General features: G+C 54.1%; 1 protein-coding gene across 1 annotated transcript; it reads right to left on the bottom strand.

Annotated features, from left to right (window-relative positions):
* Positions 1 to 468: 468 nt before the first annotated feature.
* Positions 469 to 3,096, bottom strand: CCL17 (C-C motif chemokine ligand 17). The gene is made up of 3 exons (XM_058707208.1): positions 2,937 to 3,096; positions 1,383 to 1,500; positions 469 to 747 (listed from the first exon to the last, which is right to left on the bottom strand). Exons 1-3 carry the CDS (start codon positions 3,004 to 3,006, stop codon positions 636 to 638), a joined length of 300 nt encoding a protein of 99 aa, XP_058563191.1. The 5' UTR covers positions 3,007 to 3,096; the 3' UTR covers positions 469 to 635.
* Between the last annotated feature and the right edge of the window lie 10,297 nt (positions 3,097 to 13,393).

Genomic DNA, 13,393 nt, shown 5'->3' with positions numbered 1-13,393 from the left:
TGCACAGAGGGGTCTGGGGGAAGGGAGTCCATAACTTTCCCATCCCCCATCCTTCTTAACATGTAGGCTGTGGGGTGCCCTGGCTGGCTCACGGAACTCCCTTCAATGGAGGAGTCAGGACTGACAGACGCACAAAGGGGTCAACTGGGAGAACGATGCCATCATGGCAGGCTGCCCCACGGTCCACAAGAGCCAGAGGCATCGGAGCAGGAGAGAGAACCCGATGGGCAGCCATTCTTGGGGAAGGCCTCCTGGAGGCTGGGCTCATCCCACAGACCCCCTCAGCTCCCCTGCCTGGGCCGCTGTCACCAGGGCCTTTGCTTTCCCTCACATGTAGTCTGCGGTAGCCATGTCCCCCTCTAAGCCTCAGTTTCCCTTCCTGGCCTGGACAAGGCAGGACCAGGTAGATGTTCTTGAGGGCTCTTCCAGTGTTGACAGGCTAGGTGGACAGAACACGCTGGCCCAGACTAAGGTACAAAGAGAGACTTTAATCAGGGCTCTTTCATGCCATGGTTCCAGACCAGAAAAGAGGGCAGGGGTCTTCTTTGTCCTTGTAGGGCCTTCACTGGACTCAGGCAGCTTGGGGTTGGGGTTGTGAACTGAGGCAGGAAGTCTCCAAATGGTCCAGGCAGAAATCAGGACTCCTGGGGCACAGGGTTCATGATGCTTTGCAAATATCTGACTGTCTTCTTCACCCTGGTGTCCTTGGGGTCGGAACAGATGGACTTGCCATGGATAGTTACAAACCTACACAAAAGGGAGAAACCCCATCCAGGGGGCGTCAGGGGAAGAAGGCCTCCCAGAGCCCCAGGATCAGCCTTGCTCTGCACTGATCAGGACCCTGAGGCCTTGAGAGGAGCAAGAACTTGCCTGAAGTCACATAGCACATTGGTGACAGATCTAGGACATCAGGCTCTATCCTCAGTGATTCTTGACCTTCCCAAGGTCCCTGCCAGTCCTGGCCTTCCCAGGGAGCCATAACTGCAAACCTCTGCCCCCCTACTTCAGCTACACCCATGCCCACCTAAAGCCTAGGAATTAGGGGTGCACAGGAGGGGCCCGGCTCAGACCAAGCCATGGGAAGTGACCACATTGGCTTTGGACTGCCCGTGTGACATGGGGCTCCTCTGTCTCTCTCAGGGCCTCAGTTTCCCCATAAATCAATGAAGAGTTGAACCTCACAGCCTGGGGCTTTTTGGGTCTCACAATGTGGGGTGCAGGGGCTTCCCTGAGGAGCAGGGCCCGAGTGGGAAGGGGACCACAAAAGCCCTGCTCTCTCCTCTCCCCAGTGGCCCTTCTGGGAGGTCCTGGGTCTGCGTTCTCCCAGACTGAGCTCCCAGGAGCAAGGGCAGGGACAGAGGGTGGGGTCAGGGCACACTTACACGATGGCGTCTTTGGAACACTCCCCCGAGGTCCTATACCACCCTGTCAGCCTTCTGAGAGGGATGGCCCCTTTGAAGTACTCTAGGCAGCACTCCCGGCCCACGTTGGTTCCTCGAGCTACGGAGAGGGGAGACAGTAACAGGTGTTCTGTGAGTGTCTGTGTGGGGGGTGGGGGGGGTCCGTGGCTGTGGAGGGGAGTCCGTGTGCATGTCTGTGTGTGTGTGTGTGTGTGTGTGTGTGTGTGTGTGGTATCAGAGGGGGTCCACGTGTGTGTGTTTGGGAGTCTCTTGGTAGGGGGATCTTGTGAGTGTGTGTCTGTGTGTGTCAGTATGTGCACACGTGTGTGCATGAGGTCTCTGTGCTTGGGGGGGTGTCCCTGTGTGCTTATGTGTCTCTCTGTGCGTATATCTGTGTGTGTTTGGGAGGAGTTGTGTGTGCATGTCTCTGTGTGTGTCTGTGAAGGTGTGTCTTTGCGTGTCTGTGTGTGTGTGTGTATCTGTGTGTACACATTTGTGTGTGAGATCTGTGTGCCGCGGGGGTCCTGGGTGTTTGTGTGTGTGTCCTAGCACGTCTCTGTGTGTGTTCAGGGGGTCTGTGCACATATACTGGCATCCATCTATGTGTTGTCCCCGTGTGTGTGCATGAGTGTGCACCTGTGCGTGCACACACTCAAATACCAGCCCCAAACCACCCTGGAATTTCCTCCGGGCCAGGCTCTGGGCTGGGCCTCTGCCTGCAGGAGCTCATTTGGTCCTCCGCAGTGCACCTAGAGACAGGTACTATCCCTACCCCATTTCACAGATGACTATGGGGAAGCCCAAGGCGTGAAGACACTTTCCTGGGGCTCGGCTTCCTTATCTTTGCACAAGATAAAGTACCAATACTTGCAAACAGGCAAACCAGAGACGTGTGGCTTTAATTAATGCCATGCTAGAGTGTTTTCTAAGAAGCCCCCAACTGTCCTCCAGCCATCTCGGGGGCAGAACTTGGTCTGACTAGCCCACGATGCTGCCCTGGCCGGTGACTTACAGAAGTGAGAGTAAACGAGCAGTCACGGGCAAAGGCTGGGCGCTAATCAGCTGTGTTCCCACATCCCGTCTTACTTTATCCTTTCCCCCCCAACTGCATATAAACCTCCCTCTTGCACATGCTCTGGGAACTAGCCGCGTTCATGCTGATTCCCTCAGTGTAGACCCATTAATAAAACAGATGCTAACCAAGACTCCTAAGAAGGGGTCGTGTTCCACTGTCAAAACACAGCCATGGTCATTGCCCCACAACCACTGTGGTGCGAGACGGGCCAGAACTTTGCTCCTCCCCAAGCTGATCCCCAAGCTCGGGGCCCGCATCCTCCTCTCCGTCCTCCCCACCCTCCTCCTCATTTTCCCTTGACTGCCTCCCTCAAAGTCCTACAGCTGCCACCGGCCTCCCCCTTCTGCAGGAGCAGGTGGGCTGTAACTCATGCATAAATAGTGAGTGTTGCTGCTATGATCTCAGTGCCCCCACCCCTCCTGTCCAGGGCACCTTCCTCGGCCACACTCCTCTGCCCTCACCTGCATGGGTGACCTGCAGAGAAGCCCCCAGGAGGAGGGTGACCAGCAGCAGCAGCTTCAGGGACATCATGGTGCCAGGAGCCCTGGAGAGGATCTGTGCTTGTGGATCCCTCTGCTCCAGGAGAGACGAGGATGACAGCCAAGTGTGGAGGTGACCTATTTAACCTCTTTGGGGACCTTGCCCCACCTCCTGTCACCTCCCCCCCCAAAATGCCTCCCTACAGCAGTGAAGTTTGAAGATGATTCAGCACAAATGCGGTCTTGGAATGTTTGTGGCTTTCCAGAGAATGGGCACTCAGCTGAGGACAGAGGTGGGGTATGTGTGTCCGGGGGCTACGACAGTGACATACTTCTCTTTTCACAGGGACATTTCTTGGTTCCTCTATTAGCAGGGCTGAGAAGCCTCTATCCTAAACCGGGTTAGCATCTGCCCCGAGGCTGGTGAGCCTCCTTCAAGCACCATCGCGCCCTGTGTGTGGGGTGGGGACAGCCAGGCAGGAGCCAAGAGGGCTGCTTCGGCACCTGAGGTCCAGGCCTGGAGGAGCTTCCCCCTCCGCCTCCAGGAAGGCCTCCTGGGGGGGAGGGGGAGTCCGCAGGCCGCATGGGCACAGGGCGTCTTCACAGGGAGTGCCCCTGCTCCATCTCATTCTGAGAAAGGCCTGGGGCCCACACGACTTTGGTTGGGGGGGTTCCCCAAGCAGGGCCCTGACACAGGAGACCAGAGCCCGACAGGTTTTAATCACCATTTAATCCAAATGGGCGCCTCTGCAGATTGGAAGCCCGGTTCCCCCACATGGGGCACCCCACCCTGGGTTGCAGAACAGCACGCAAGGGTCTGTGAGGACCTGGTCTACAGTGGACACGTGGTCAGGGTCCAGCACGAGCCAGGCCCTGAACAGACTTTCCATCCACCCCATGGGCTGCAGCATGATCCCCGGGGCGGCCACACCCCCGGGGGCCACACCCCCGGCCACCAGAGAAAGTGGCCAATTGTCTGCCTAGGGCTCCCCTGGGCCAGACGGTGGGAGTCCCTTAACCAGGAGGAGAGTCCTGTGCCCGCTTCCAGGTGGACAGCATCTCAGCAGGGTGACCCCTGACCTTGGTTTTAACACACGGGATCCGGGCGTGGCTCCACTGTATCCCAAGGGACCAGAAGCAGCTGAGGTGAGGCCCCTGCAACATGTTGTCAGGTGCACGGGGCCCTCTCAGCACAGCTGGCTCTGGGTTAACCTGGAGCCATTGTTAAATTGTCATCAGCGGTGATGATAACCACAGCAGGCACTGTTTGTTGAAACCCAGCCCCACCAAGGGAGGTGCTCAGACTGTAATCCTGCCTGCCAGTCCTCACAGGGCACCTGTGAAAGGAAGCCATGGTCAAGATCAAGGGAGGGCAAGGCCAGTGCTCCTCCTTGTCCCCCAGGGCCACTTTGGCAGGCTATGGCTGCTTCGCTTCATGCGGGGAGGAGAGGGGGAGTGCCCGTCCATGGCAAAACGTCCCTCGGGCAGGATCCTCTGTCACCATCTTGCTATGTGACTTTGGGCAGCTTATAGACCCTCTCTGGGCCTCACTTCACCACCCGTGGAGGGATGTTTGGACTGTCCCAGGGACCCTGCCGGAATGGCAGATCTGAGAAAGATGGGGTCCTCTCTTAGTGGATCTCACAGCAGCATTTCTCTGCTTCTCATAGGCTCACATCACCCACTCCTCAAGCCGCAGCTAGAGGGGTTCTTTCCCCCAGCCTGTCTGGCTGAGCCATTCTCCCTGTCTCTGGGACAGGCTGCCATCTGCCTGTGCAGCAGAGCGGAGAAGGGAGTGGATCTTCCTGCCTATACTCATCTTCGGTGCTGGCTTCCTGCAGACAGTGGGGGTAACCTCCACCCCAAACAGAGAGGTAGCCGGCAGGCCCCATCCTGCAGAGCTGGAGGAAGCCAGTCTGGTCAGGAGAACGGGTGCCGGTGCCCTTGGTGACTGTGCCCAGGAAAGAGCGGCTCTGGCCTGGAGACAGAGCCTTAGGCCCAGCGGAAATGCCAATGACCAGAGGTGCTTGGGGAGGGCCTGGGGCCTAGGAAGGGCAGAGGATGTCTCTGCCGATACTGCCCCTGATGGGCGGAGTGTCTCATGACCGTCTCTGTCCTCCAGTCCCTCTGCCCAGTGGCTTTTCCACCCACCACAGAGGCCACGGAATGCTCTTCTGTGTTGGACAACAGGGGACTGTTAAGATGACAATTAGCAGCTTTATTACCGGCGAGGCCACCCCAGCCCCCACTGCCGGGGAAACCCCCTGAGTGGGGTTTGAGTCCCCCTTGTTCTTCCACAGACTCAGAATTTTTCTCCAGAAGGACCCAAATTCCCCTGTTCCTTCTAGGGAATTGGTTGTGACAGCAGGAGCAGAAGGTTCTGGACTAGCCCTGGGCTGGCGCAGGATGCCTAGCAAGGGAGGGATCAGAGCAGCAAGCATGCCAACAAGAACCTGCTGCATGTCAGGTGCTGTGCCAGGGGCCGTGGGAGGGTGTGCAGCAGCTGCCAGAGGGGACGAGGCCTGGCCCCAACACAGGAATGTGCAGGTGACATAAAGGGCTGGGGCCCATGGCAGGGAGATGTTGCTTCTGGCTGAGAAACCTTGGAGGGCTTCATGGAGGCGGCAGTCAGTGAGCCTTGTGACTGGGAGGATTCACACCGGGGAGCTGGGTGGCTCAGTCAGTTGAGGTCCGACTCAGGCTCAGGTCATGATCCCACAGTCTGTGAGTTCGAGCCCCACGTCGGGCTCTGTGCTGACAGCTCAGAGCCTGGAGCCTGCTTTGGATTCTCTCTCTCTCTCTCTCTCTCTCTCTCTCTCTCTCTCTCAATCTCAAAAATAAACATTAAAAAGTTAAAAAAAAAATAGAGAAGGAGGAGGGGGCATTTCACACGAGGGAAGCACTTAGCGTGGGTGCAGAGATAAATGAGAGAAACAGCACAGGACTCTGTTGGGGGAAATGGTCCCGATGTGACATGGAGACCATAGACCATGAGACACATCCACCACCGTGTGTATCCCCAGCACCCGCACACAGGACGCTTTCAGGGAGGCTTGACCGGGGAAGAGGGGGCGGAAGACGAGGACAAGGAGGCGAGCCGGAGCTGGAGTCTGGGGAGGAACCGTGGGGCACAGAGCACCTCTCCGCCTCACTTTGGAGGCAGCACAGACCAGGGACATTTTAGAGGTGGTTTCCTTGCCCGGGATTAAGTGGCTTATTCCTCCTCGGTTCTCCCAGCTATGAAAACATTCCTTCCAGATGGAATGTCCTAGAGTCCGTGACTATGCTAAGGGCCTCGAGAGACCTTTACGGTGCTGTGCAGACTCTAGGGCTTGGAAGTCGGTCAGGGGAATCAGGAACGCTCCCTGGAGGAGGCGGTGGTGAGGCAGAGTTCTATGGAGGGTGGCAGCGGAGAGGGCGCTGGAGGAAAGGCCAGGGCACAGGCAGGGAAAGCAAAGCAAATGCAGGCCTAGTAGGACCACAGAGGTAAAGGGGAATTGGACCTGAGTGGGAGGAGGAAGCCAGGGTGACTGCCTGTCTCAACACCTCTGACTCAAGCTGACTAGACACGCCGCCTGTACACCTGTCACCCTTCCTGCCCCAGCCCCGAAACCACTGCCACGGGGAGTTCCTTGGGGAGTGGAGAGGATCGCTATGTCCCCACTTTAGCTTGAAGGGGCTGCACCGGCCAGAGTCTGGGGCCCTCACCCTGAAAGCGAGGGAGGGAGGGGTCCCACACCACCTCTGGCTCTGCTGTGGGCTGGGAGGCTGTTGTCACAACCCCGAGAACTTAGCCGCAAGCCCTTGAGCAGGGGTCAGGTTTCTGAGATGGAAGCTCTTTATCGTCTTCAAATTGCAGATCACAGTTGTCACTGGGGTGGCATGTCCCATGTCAGCTGAGGCTCCAGGAGATGCAGTGACTTGCCTGGAACACCCCAGTAAGGATCCAGCCTTTCATCCATTCAGCCCCATCCTCTGACGGCTGAGACTGTATGGTCTTGTCCTGCCCGTGGGGGCTGAGACGCGAAGGTCCCAGATGTTACCCCCATCCCCCAATCCCAAAATGTGTCCCACCCTCCTGTCCAAAGGGCCTAATGTGCTCACTGGTGAGTCGGCCTTTCCTGACAGGTTGTCGGTCGGCTTGATTCCTTGGGTCAGAAACACAGCAGTAGTCATTACCCTGGGCTTCCCCTCCCCTCTCATGGTCAATGGGCAAGGCCTGTTCAGCCTGCCACCTGGCTGTGTCTTGAATCAGTCCCCTTCTCCCACCATCTCTCTGTTGGACCACAGCCCAACACTCGTCTCCCAGTTCCCCCACGTACCCCTCCAGTCCACTCTCCTCTCTAAAGCCCAGACCTCTTTCCAGAACACAAATCTGAGCAAGGCTCTCCCCTCTCAAAATCCTTCCATACCTCCCCCTTGCCCTCAGGATGAAGTCCAGATTCTCACGGACTTTTCCAGACTCAACTTTTGCCCCCAGCCCCACTGCCCACCCCATTACTTTATTCTAGCCACATGGACCTTCTTTCAGTTCCTTGAAAATGCCAGACTCTCACTGACACCCAAGCCTTTGTACAGGCTCTTCCCCCTGTCTGGAACACTCTCTCCTGCTCCCCCACACCCCACTTCCTTCCACTCCTACCCTTCTTAGATCACAGCTTAAATCCCCACTTCCTTCCTTTGGCCCCCACCTTCCTCTGTGTCCTCACAGGTCACTGGCTTCCCTATCATGTTTTCGTCACGTTGCACTGTGAGCACTGGTTTGCTTCCCGGTCTTACATGGAAGATTGTGAACTTGAAAACAGGATCTTTTCTGTGTTCCGACCCATAGCTCCAGGACTTAGCACCCAGTAGGTGCTCAGTAAAATATGTTTATTGAATGGATAAGAGGTGGATGGTCAGATGGATGGGTGGGTGAATGAATGGATGGATGATGGTTGATAGATGAAGGATGAGTGGATGGATGGGTGGACGCTTACAAATTTCTGAACTATAGCTTGAGCACAGCTTACATTCTATCTCAGGGACACCTTCACTCCAGCATGAATTCTTTTTGGTTCAGTGTGTGCCACCACTTCATGAGACACACCTGAATTCTCCTGTCTTGAATGAGGCAGAAGAATCCAACCAAGGCACTCATTGACTCTTTCCTATCTAGTTTACAGCCTCCTTGTGGGTTGTAGCCATTTCCTGCCTTCCGTCAAACCTAAATTTCTTCAACTGTGGCTTTGTTCTCATTCCTTCTCCACTCCAGGAGGGCTCCTTCCCTCAGTTACACTCCCCCCTTCTGGCTCTTTGTGTTCCCCCTTTCCGTGGTCCCCTTCCCCTCTGCTAATGACACGATCTAGGGTCTCTGCTGCTATAAAACCTCCCCTTGATCCCCAACACGCTGTCCTCCTATCTCTTCTTTAATTCATGACCAAACTTCTCCCATGTGTGGTCTACACCTCCCACTACCATTTCCTCTCTGCTCATGTGTGATTTAATTTTTAGCACTAAGGCCCTCACACTCTGGGGAAGCCACTTTCTCTGGGCCTTTCAACCACCCATGGCCACTCTCTGAACTTCCCATCCCCTTTAAGAGGGGATGGGTAACCGCTGCCCCACATGGCAGTGGTTACCCGCAGACGCTCTGGAAGCATTCATTCTCTAGAGCCCTGGGTCCCAGTCCCTCTCCCACCTGTTTCTGATTGTGTGACCAAGAACAAGTCCATGAGCCTCCCTGTCTTCATCTGAAACGTGGGCATGTTGATATTGCTAGGAAAATTAACTGAGGTGATTTATGTAACCTTCCTCGTCTCCAGCTGGTTTGATGAATCTCCTTGTCATCACTGGGAACCACTTCCCTTTGTGACAATCCTCTCCATTGGGATTCGGGCTAGGGTTCCTCCCTGCACTCTCTTTGGGCTCCTCTTCTCAGTAGCATCTCTGAGCTCTCACCACAGGCTGGACAGGCTTCTCAGCAATTACATCTATTAGTTTATTTTGTTCTCACAACAACCCTAGGAGGTAAGAAGTATATTATCTACATTTTACAGATGAGGAAATTAGGGACCAACCACAGTGGTTAAGAAACTGGTCCGAGGGTACACAAGGCTAGAAGCATGAAGCGTGCCTGGGGCTCCGTCCTAGGCTTTTTGTCTCAAGCAACCTCTCTCCCTCCTTGATGTCATTAACTCAGGACTTTGACCTTGAGATGGATGTTTCCTAACTCTCCCAGCCCCAACCAGTTCCGATCAAAGACACCCACTGCACCCCACCCCATCCTCTAGCCTCCTCTTGCCTGCTGTCAGATACCTTAGCTCTCTCTACCTTGTAGCCTGGCCAGTCTAGTCTGTGGGGTCCTGAAAAAAAAATCTGTCCCTCTGTGGTTCACTCAGCCCAAGAACAAGAAAGGCGGGACCAAGTTCCTCTTGACCAGCTTCCCCCTTTTTTTTTTTTTGTTCAGGCTGGCGTCATCCCCCACCTCCCATCTGCCCCACTGGTCTGTAATTTTGCCCTTGACTCATTTCTCACCTTCAGCCCCTACGCCGCATCAAGCACTGATTCTGCCAGCCATGTCTGGTGGTGCTCAGCTTCCTCACTCTCTCCTCGTTCTCACTGGCTCAACCTGAATCCTTCACACCTGGGCAGTGTCTACAACTTCCAGACCTATTTCCTCCTCTCTGGTCCTCCTGCATGCCCATGTCTGAGGGGTCTTTTTCAAGAGTTGCTCTGGCTACATATAGCATATAGCCCTCAAGAACCATCAATGGCTCCCTGTTCCCTGTCCCTCAAAAGTCTTCAGGTCAGTCTGTACACCCTGCCATCCCTCCTGATCAGTCTTACCTCAAGGATTCCCACAGATTCAGTGTGTGCCCTCACTAGGTGACTCGGTTTGCTATGTCCTCCTCTTTACTGGATTACTCAGCGCCCTGAACCAAATTATATCCACTTTTCATATACGACATGCCATAAAATATTAAACAAGGGCGTCCCTGTGGAAGTGAGGGGCTAGGAGAAAAGACCCTTGGTCAGGTACCCCAGGTTTGAATCAGCTCTGCCATCAAGGAACTGTGAGACTTGGAGCAAGTCACTTCTCTCTGAGCCTCAGTTTCCACATCTGCAAGATGAAAATAATAATAGTAAGTACATTAGAAGGTTTTGGTGCATATCGACTGCCTTAGTGCCTGTATCTGGCAAATAGTACATGTTCCTGACTTTAAATATCATCTATATGCCAGAGACTCCCAAATTTCTCTTGAAAACTCCAGGCTTGTATGTCAGCTGCCTACTGAGCATGTTGAACAGGCATCTCAGACCCATCAAGTCCAAAGCCGAATTCCCAATTCCCATCCACCCCCACACGTGCTCCCCCCTGTTCCTTGCCAGCCCCTGCCTTCCCGTTACTTGGACCAGAATCCTGAGCACCATCCTGACGCCTCTTCCCTCTCACCCCCTACTTCCCATCTGTCAGCCGATCTCCTGGCTCTGCCTTCAGAATTCATCTGGAGCCCACCATCCCTCCCCTGGATCCCTACACTGGCTCCTGGTGGTGTCCCTGCCTCCACCCTTGCCTGCTATACTCTATTCTCAGCACAGTAGTCACAGGAATGTGAATCTCCTCTGCTCAGACCATCCCCCAGGCTCTCCCCTACACTCAGAGGAAAAGCCAAAGAGCCTACAGCAGCCACGAGGCCCCACCTTGCTTTCCACGCTCTGGCCTCGCTGGCCGCCTTCATGTTCCAAACGTGCCTGACACTCTCCCTCCTTAGGATACTTCCACTGTTCTTTCAGCCTAGAATATTCTTCCCCACATGCATGCATGACTCACTCCTTCACCTCCTTCAATCTTTGTTTAAATGTCACCTTTCAATGAGGCCTACCCTATTTAAAATTGCAACCTACCCCACCTCTTTCTCTGCTTGCTTGCTTGCTTTTCCTTTCTTTCCTTTTTTTCTTTCTTTCTTTCTTTCTTTCTTTCTTTCTTTCTTTCTTTCTTTCTTTCTTTTCTTTCTCTTCCCCCCGCCCCCCAGTACTTACCACCCCCAATCACTACACCATTGACTTACTTGTTACACCTGCTGTTTGTTGCCTGTCTCCCCCTGACATCCCCACTGGAATGTAAGTACCATAGGACAGAAGCTCTTTCTCTTTTATGCAATGAAGTATATCCCACGGCACGTGGTAGGCCCTCAATACATACTTGTTGAATCCAGTGAATGAATGGATAAACGGCTGCTATTATTCCCAAAGCCAAGTACATAAACACTTCTCAATGGAGTCTTGCTCTTACTGTGGACTTGTCTCAATCTCTCTTGTGCCTGGGCCTCAGCTCTCCATCTGGGCTCCTCCCTCAGCCCTGTAAATCAATTACTTTCATTCACTGCTCGAGTCCAACCCTCTCTTTCCAGGGAAACTTTGTCCCTGGTTCCAAGTTATCTCACAGGCAAAGCTTTGGTCTCCAGACAGCACTGGCACAATCCAGGGCTGTGCAGTCAGGTGACCAATTCAAGGCTCACCCCTCAGGGTGCAATGATGGACCCTTCCTGTAGAAGCTAGAGGCCTGCTGCAGCCTTCTCTGAACCTGGCAGGCTGCCTGGGGAGGGCGAGGGGGGAATCTTTCCCACTAAACGGGACCCTCTCTGCTCTCAAGGAAGGTTTGTTCAGCACCAGGGTCAGCGCCAAGAGCCCAGCCTCCGGGAAGAACACACATTCTGGAAGGCACCTTTTCTATGGATCTTGGTGGATCTGGCCCCTTTGAAAGGTGAAGGATCTCCCTGCCTTCCTGTCCAATCTCAGCCACTGCAAATAAGCCAGCAGGGGAAAGGCCAGCAGCATTTGGCCATGTGATACATGGCACAGTCCTACCTGGATCCTGGCTCATCCAGGGGGAGCTGAGGGTGTGGAAGGGTGTGGCCACTTCTGAGCAAAGTCCAGACCTGGAAAGCATGTGCCTCTAGAAGAGAATGAGGTCCTGTTCTCTTTCGAGAGAGAAGCAGGCACTTCAGCAGCCCTCTGGGCCGGGCCAGAACAGGCTGTGACTTGCCCTTCCACAGACAGACGCTCTCTCCTCAATCCCACTTGGCTTAACATAGGGTCCTCCCTTCTTCCTGCTTTGCCTGGGCTTCTTACAGCTCTCAGGACTCGTTGCTTCTTTTTCCCTCAATGAAACGAAAGTGTCTAACCTAGCTCCAAAAATAATTTGGTGTTTTTATTGATGTCACGTTCAATTTATAGGCCTTCTTAGGGAGCTGTCTTTCCCGTTGGTTTCCCATTCCACTGCTTGAAGTCCTTTTCACTCTCCTCCCCCAGTCAGCAACTCCTCATTCCAGACCCCAATGTGGGCTGCAGGCTGGGGAGCATGGTGATTGGCTGTGTCCATTGTCTGAGGTTGGGTTCATTAAGGTTGTGCTCCCAGGGGAGGCGGGGAAGAGCAGGGGGGATGGAGGCAGGGAAGGGACTGAAGCCCAGCAATGGTGTTGACCTCAGGCAAGTCCCAGGGGCAGCTCCCTCCTGCCCCCACAGGGGCTTCAGACTGTCAGAAATAAAAGCAGGTGAAGGGGAGAGGCTGTGGCTGGGGCACCCACAGGTGCCCACCACTGGGTTCAGAGGTAAATATTACCATCACTGAGGCCCTGTGTGCCTCTCCTATTCTTTCCCTCTACAGACTAGCAGAAACTGAACTGGGCGTCCATTAGTCCCAAGCATTTCTTCATTTTCCTAACACATGCCTGTGTGTCCTTAAACAATGTATGGCATTGTTGATACAGTTTTTTAAGCTTTATATTAACATTACCATATAGTATCTGTCCTTTCACATCTTGCAGTATTGAACCTGAGAGTCATGTGTGTTGACAGGAACCAGTGTGTTTATTTCTTTTTCACCAGTTATGCAATTCCATACAATGACTGTACCAGACTATAATTTGCTTTTTTTTTTTAATTTTTTTTTCAACGTTTTTTATTTATTTTTGGGACAGAGGGAGACAGAGCATGAACGGGGGAGGGGCAGAGAGGGAAGAGAAAGAGGGAGACACAGAATCGGAAACAGGCTCCAGGCTCCGAGCCATCAGCCCAGAGCCTGACACGGGGCTCGAACTCACGGACCGCGAGATCGTGACCTGGCTGAAGTCGGACGCTTAACTGACTGCGCCACCCAGGCGCCCCATCTTTTTTTTTTTTTAAGTGGGGTCGCTAGAGAGGGACTGCCTGCTGGCCTAGTCACTTACTAGCTATGTGACTTTGGGTAAATTCCTCACTCTCTCTGTGCCTTGGCACTTCCATCTAGAAAATGGGGATCATATTAGTAGGATCCATGTTAGAGCTGGGGCAGGGACTATATGAGAAAGTTCCTTCAAAGGCTCACAGCGGTGTGTGATTGGGACAGTGAACCCCACAAGGGGAAGGCTAGTGTCTTATCCATCTCTGGAAATAATTGAATGACTCCTCCTCTGCCC

This window comes from Neofelis nebulosa, chromosome 17, assembly GCF_028018385.1.
Source record: "Neofelis nebulosa isolate mNeoNeb1 chromosome 17, mNeoNeb1.pri, whole genome shotgun sequence".
NCBI lineage: Eukaryota > Metazoa > Chordata > Mammalia > Carnivora > Felidae > Neofelis > Neofelis nebulosa.
Note: the sequence above shows the minus strand (reverse complement) of the source record. Positions and strands in the feature narration are given on the sequence as shown.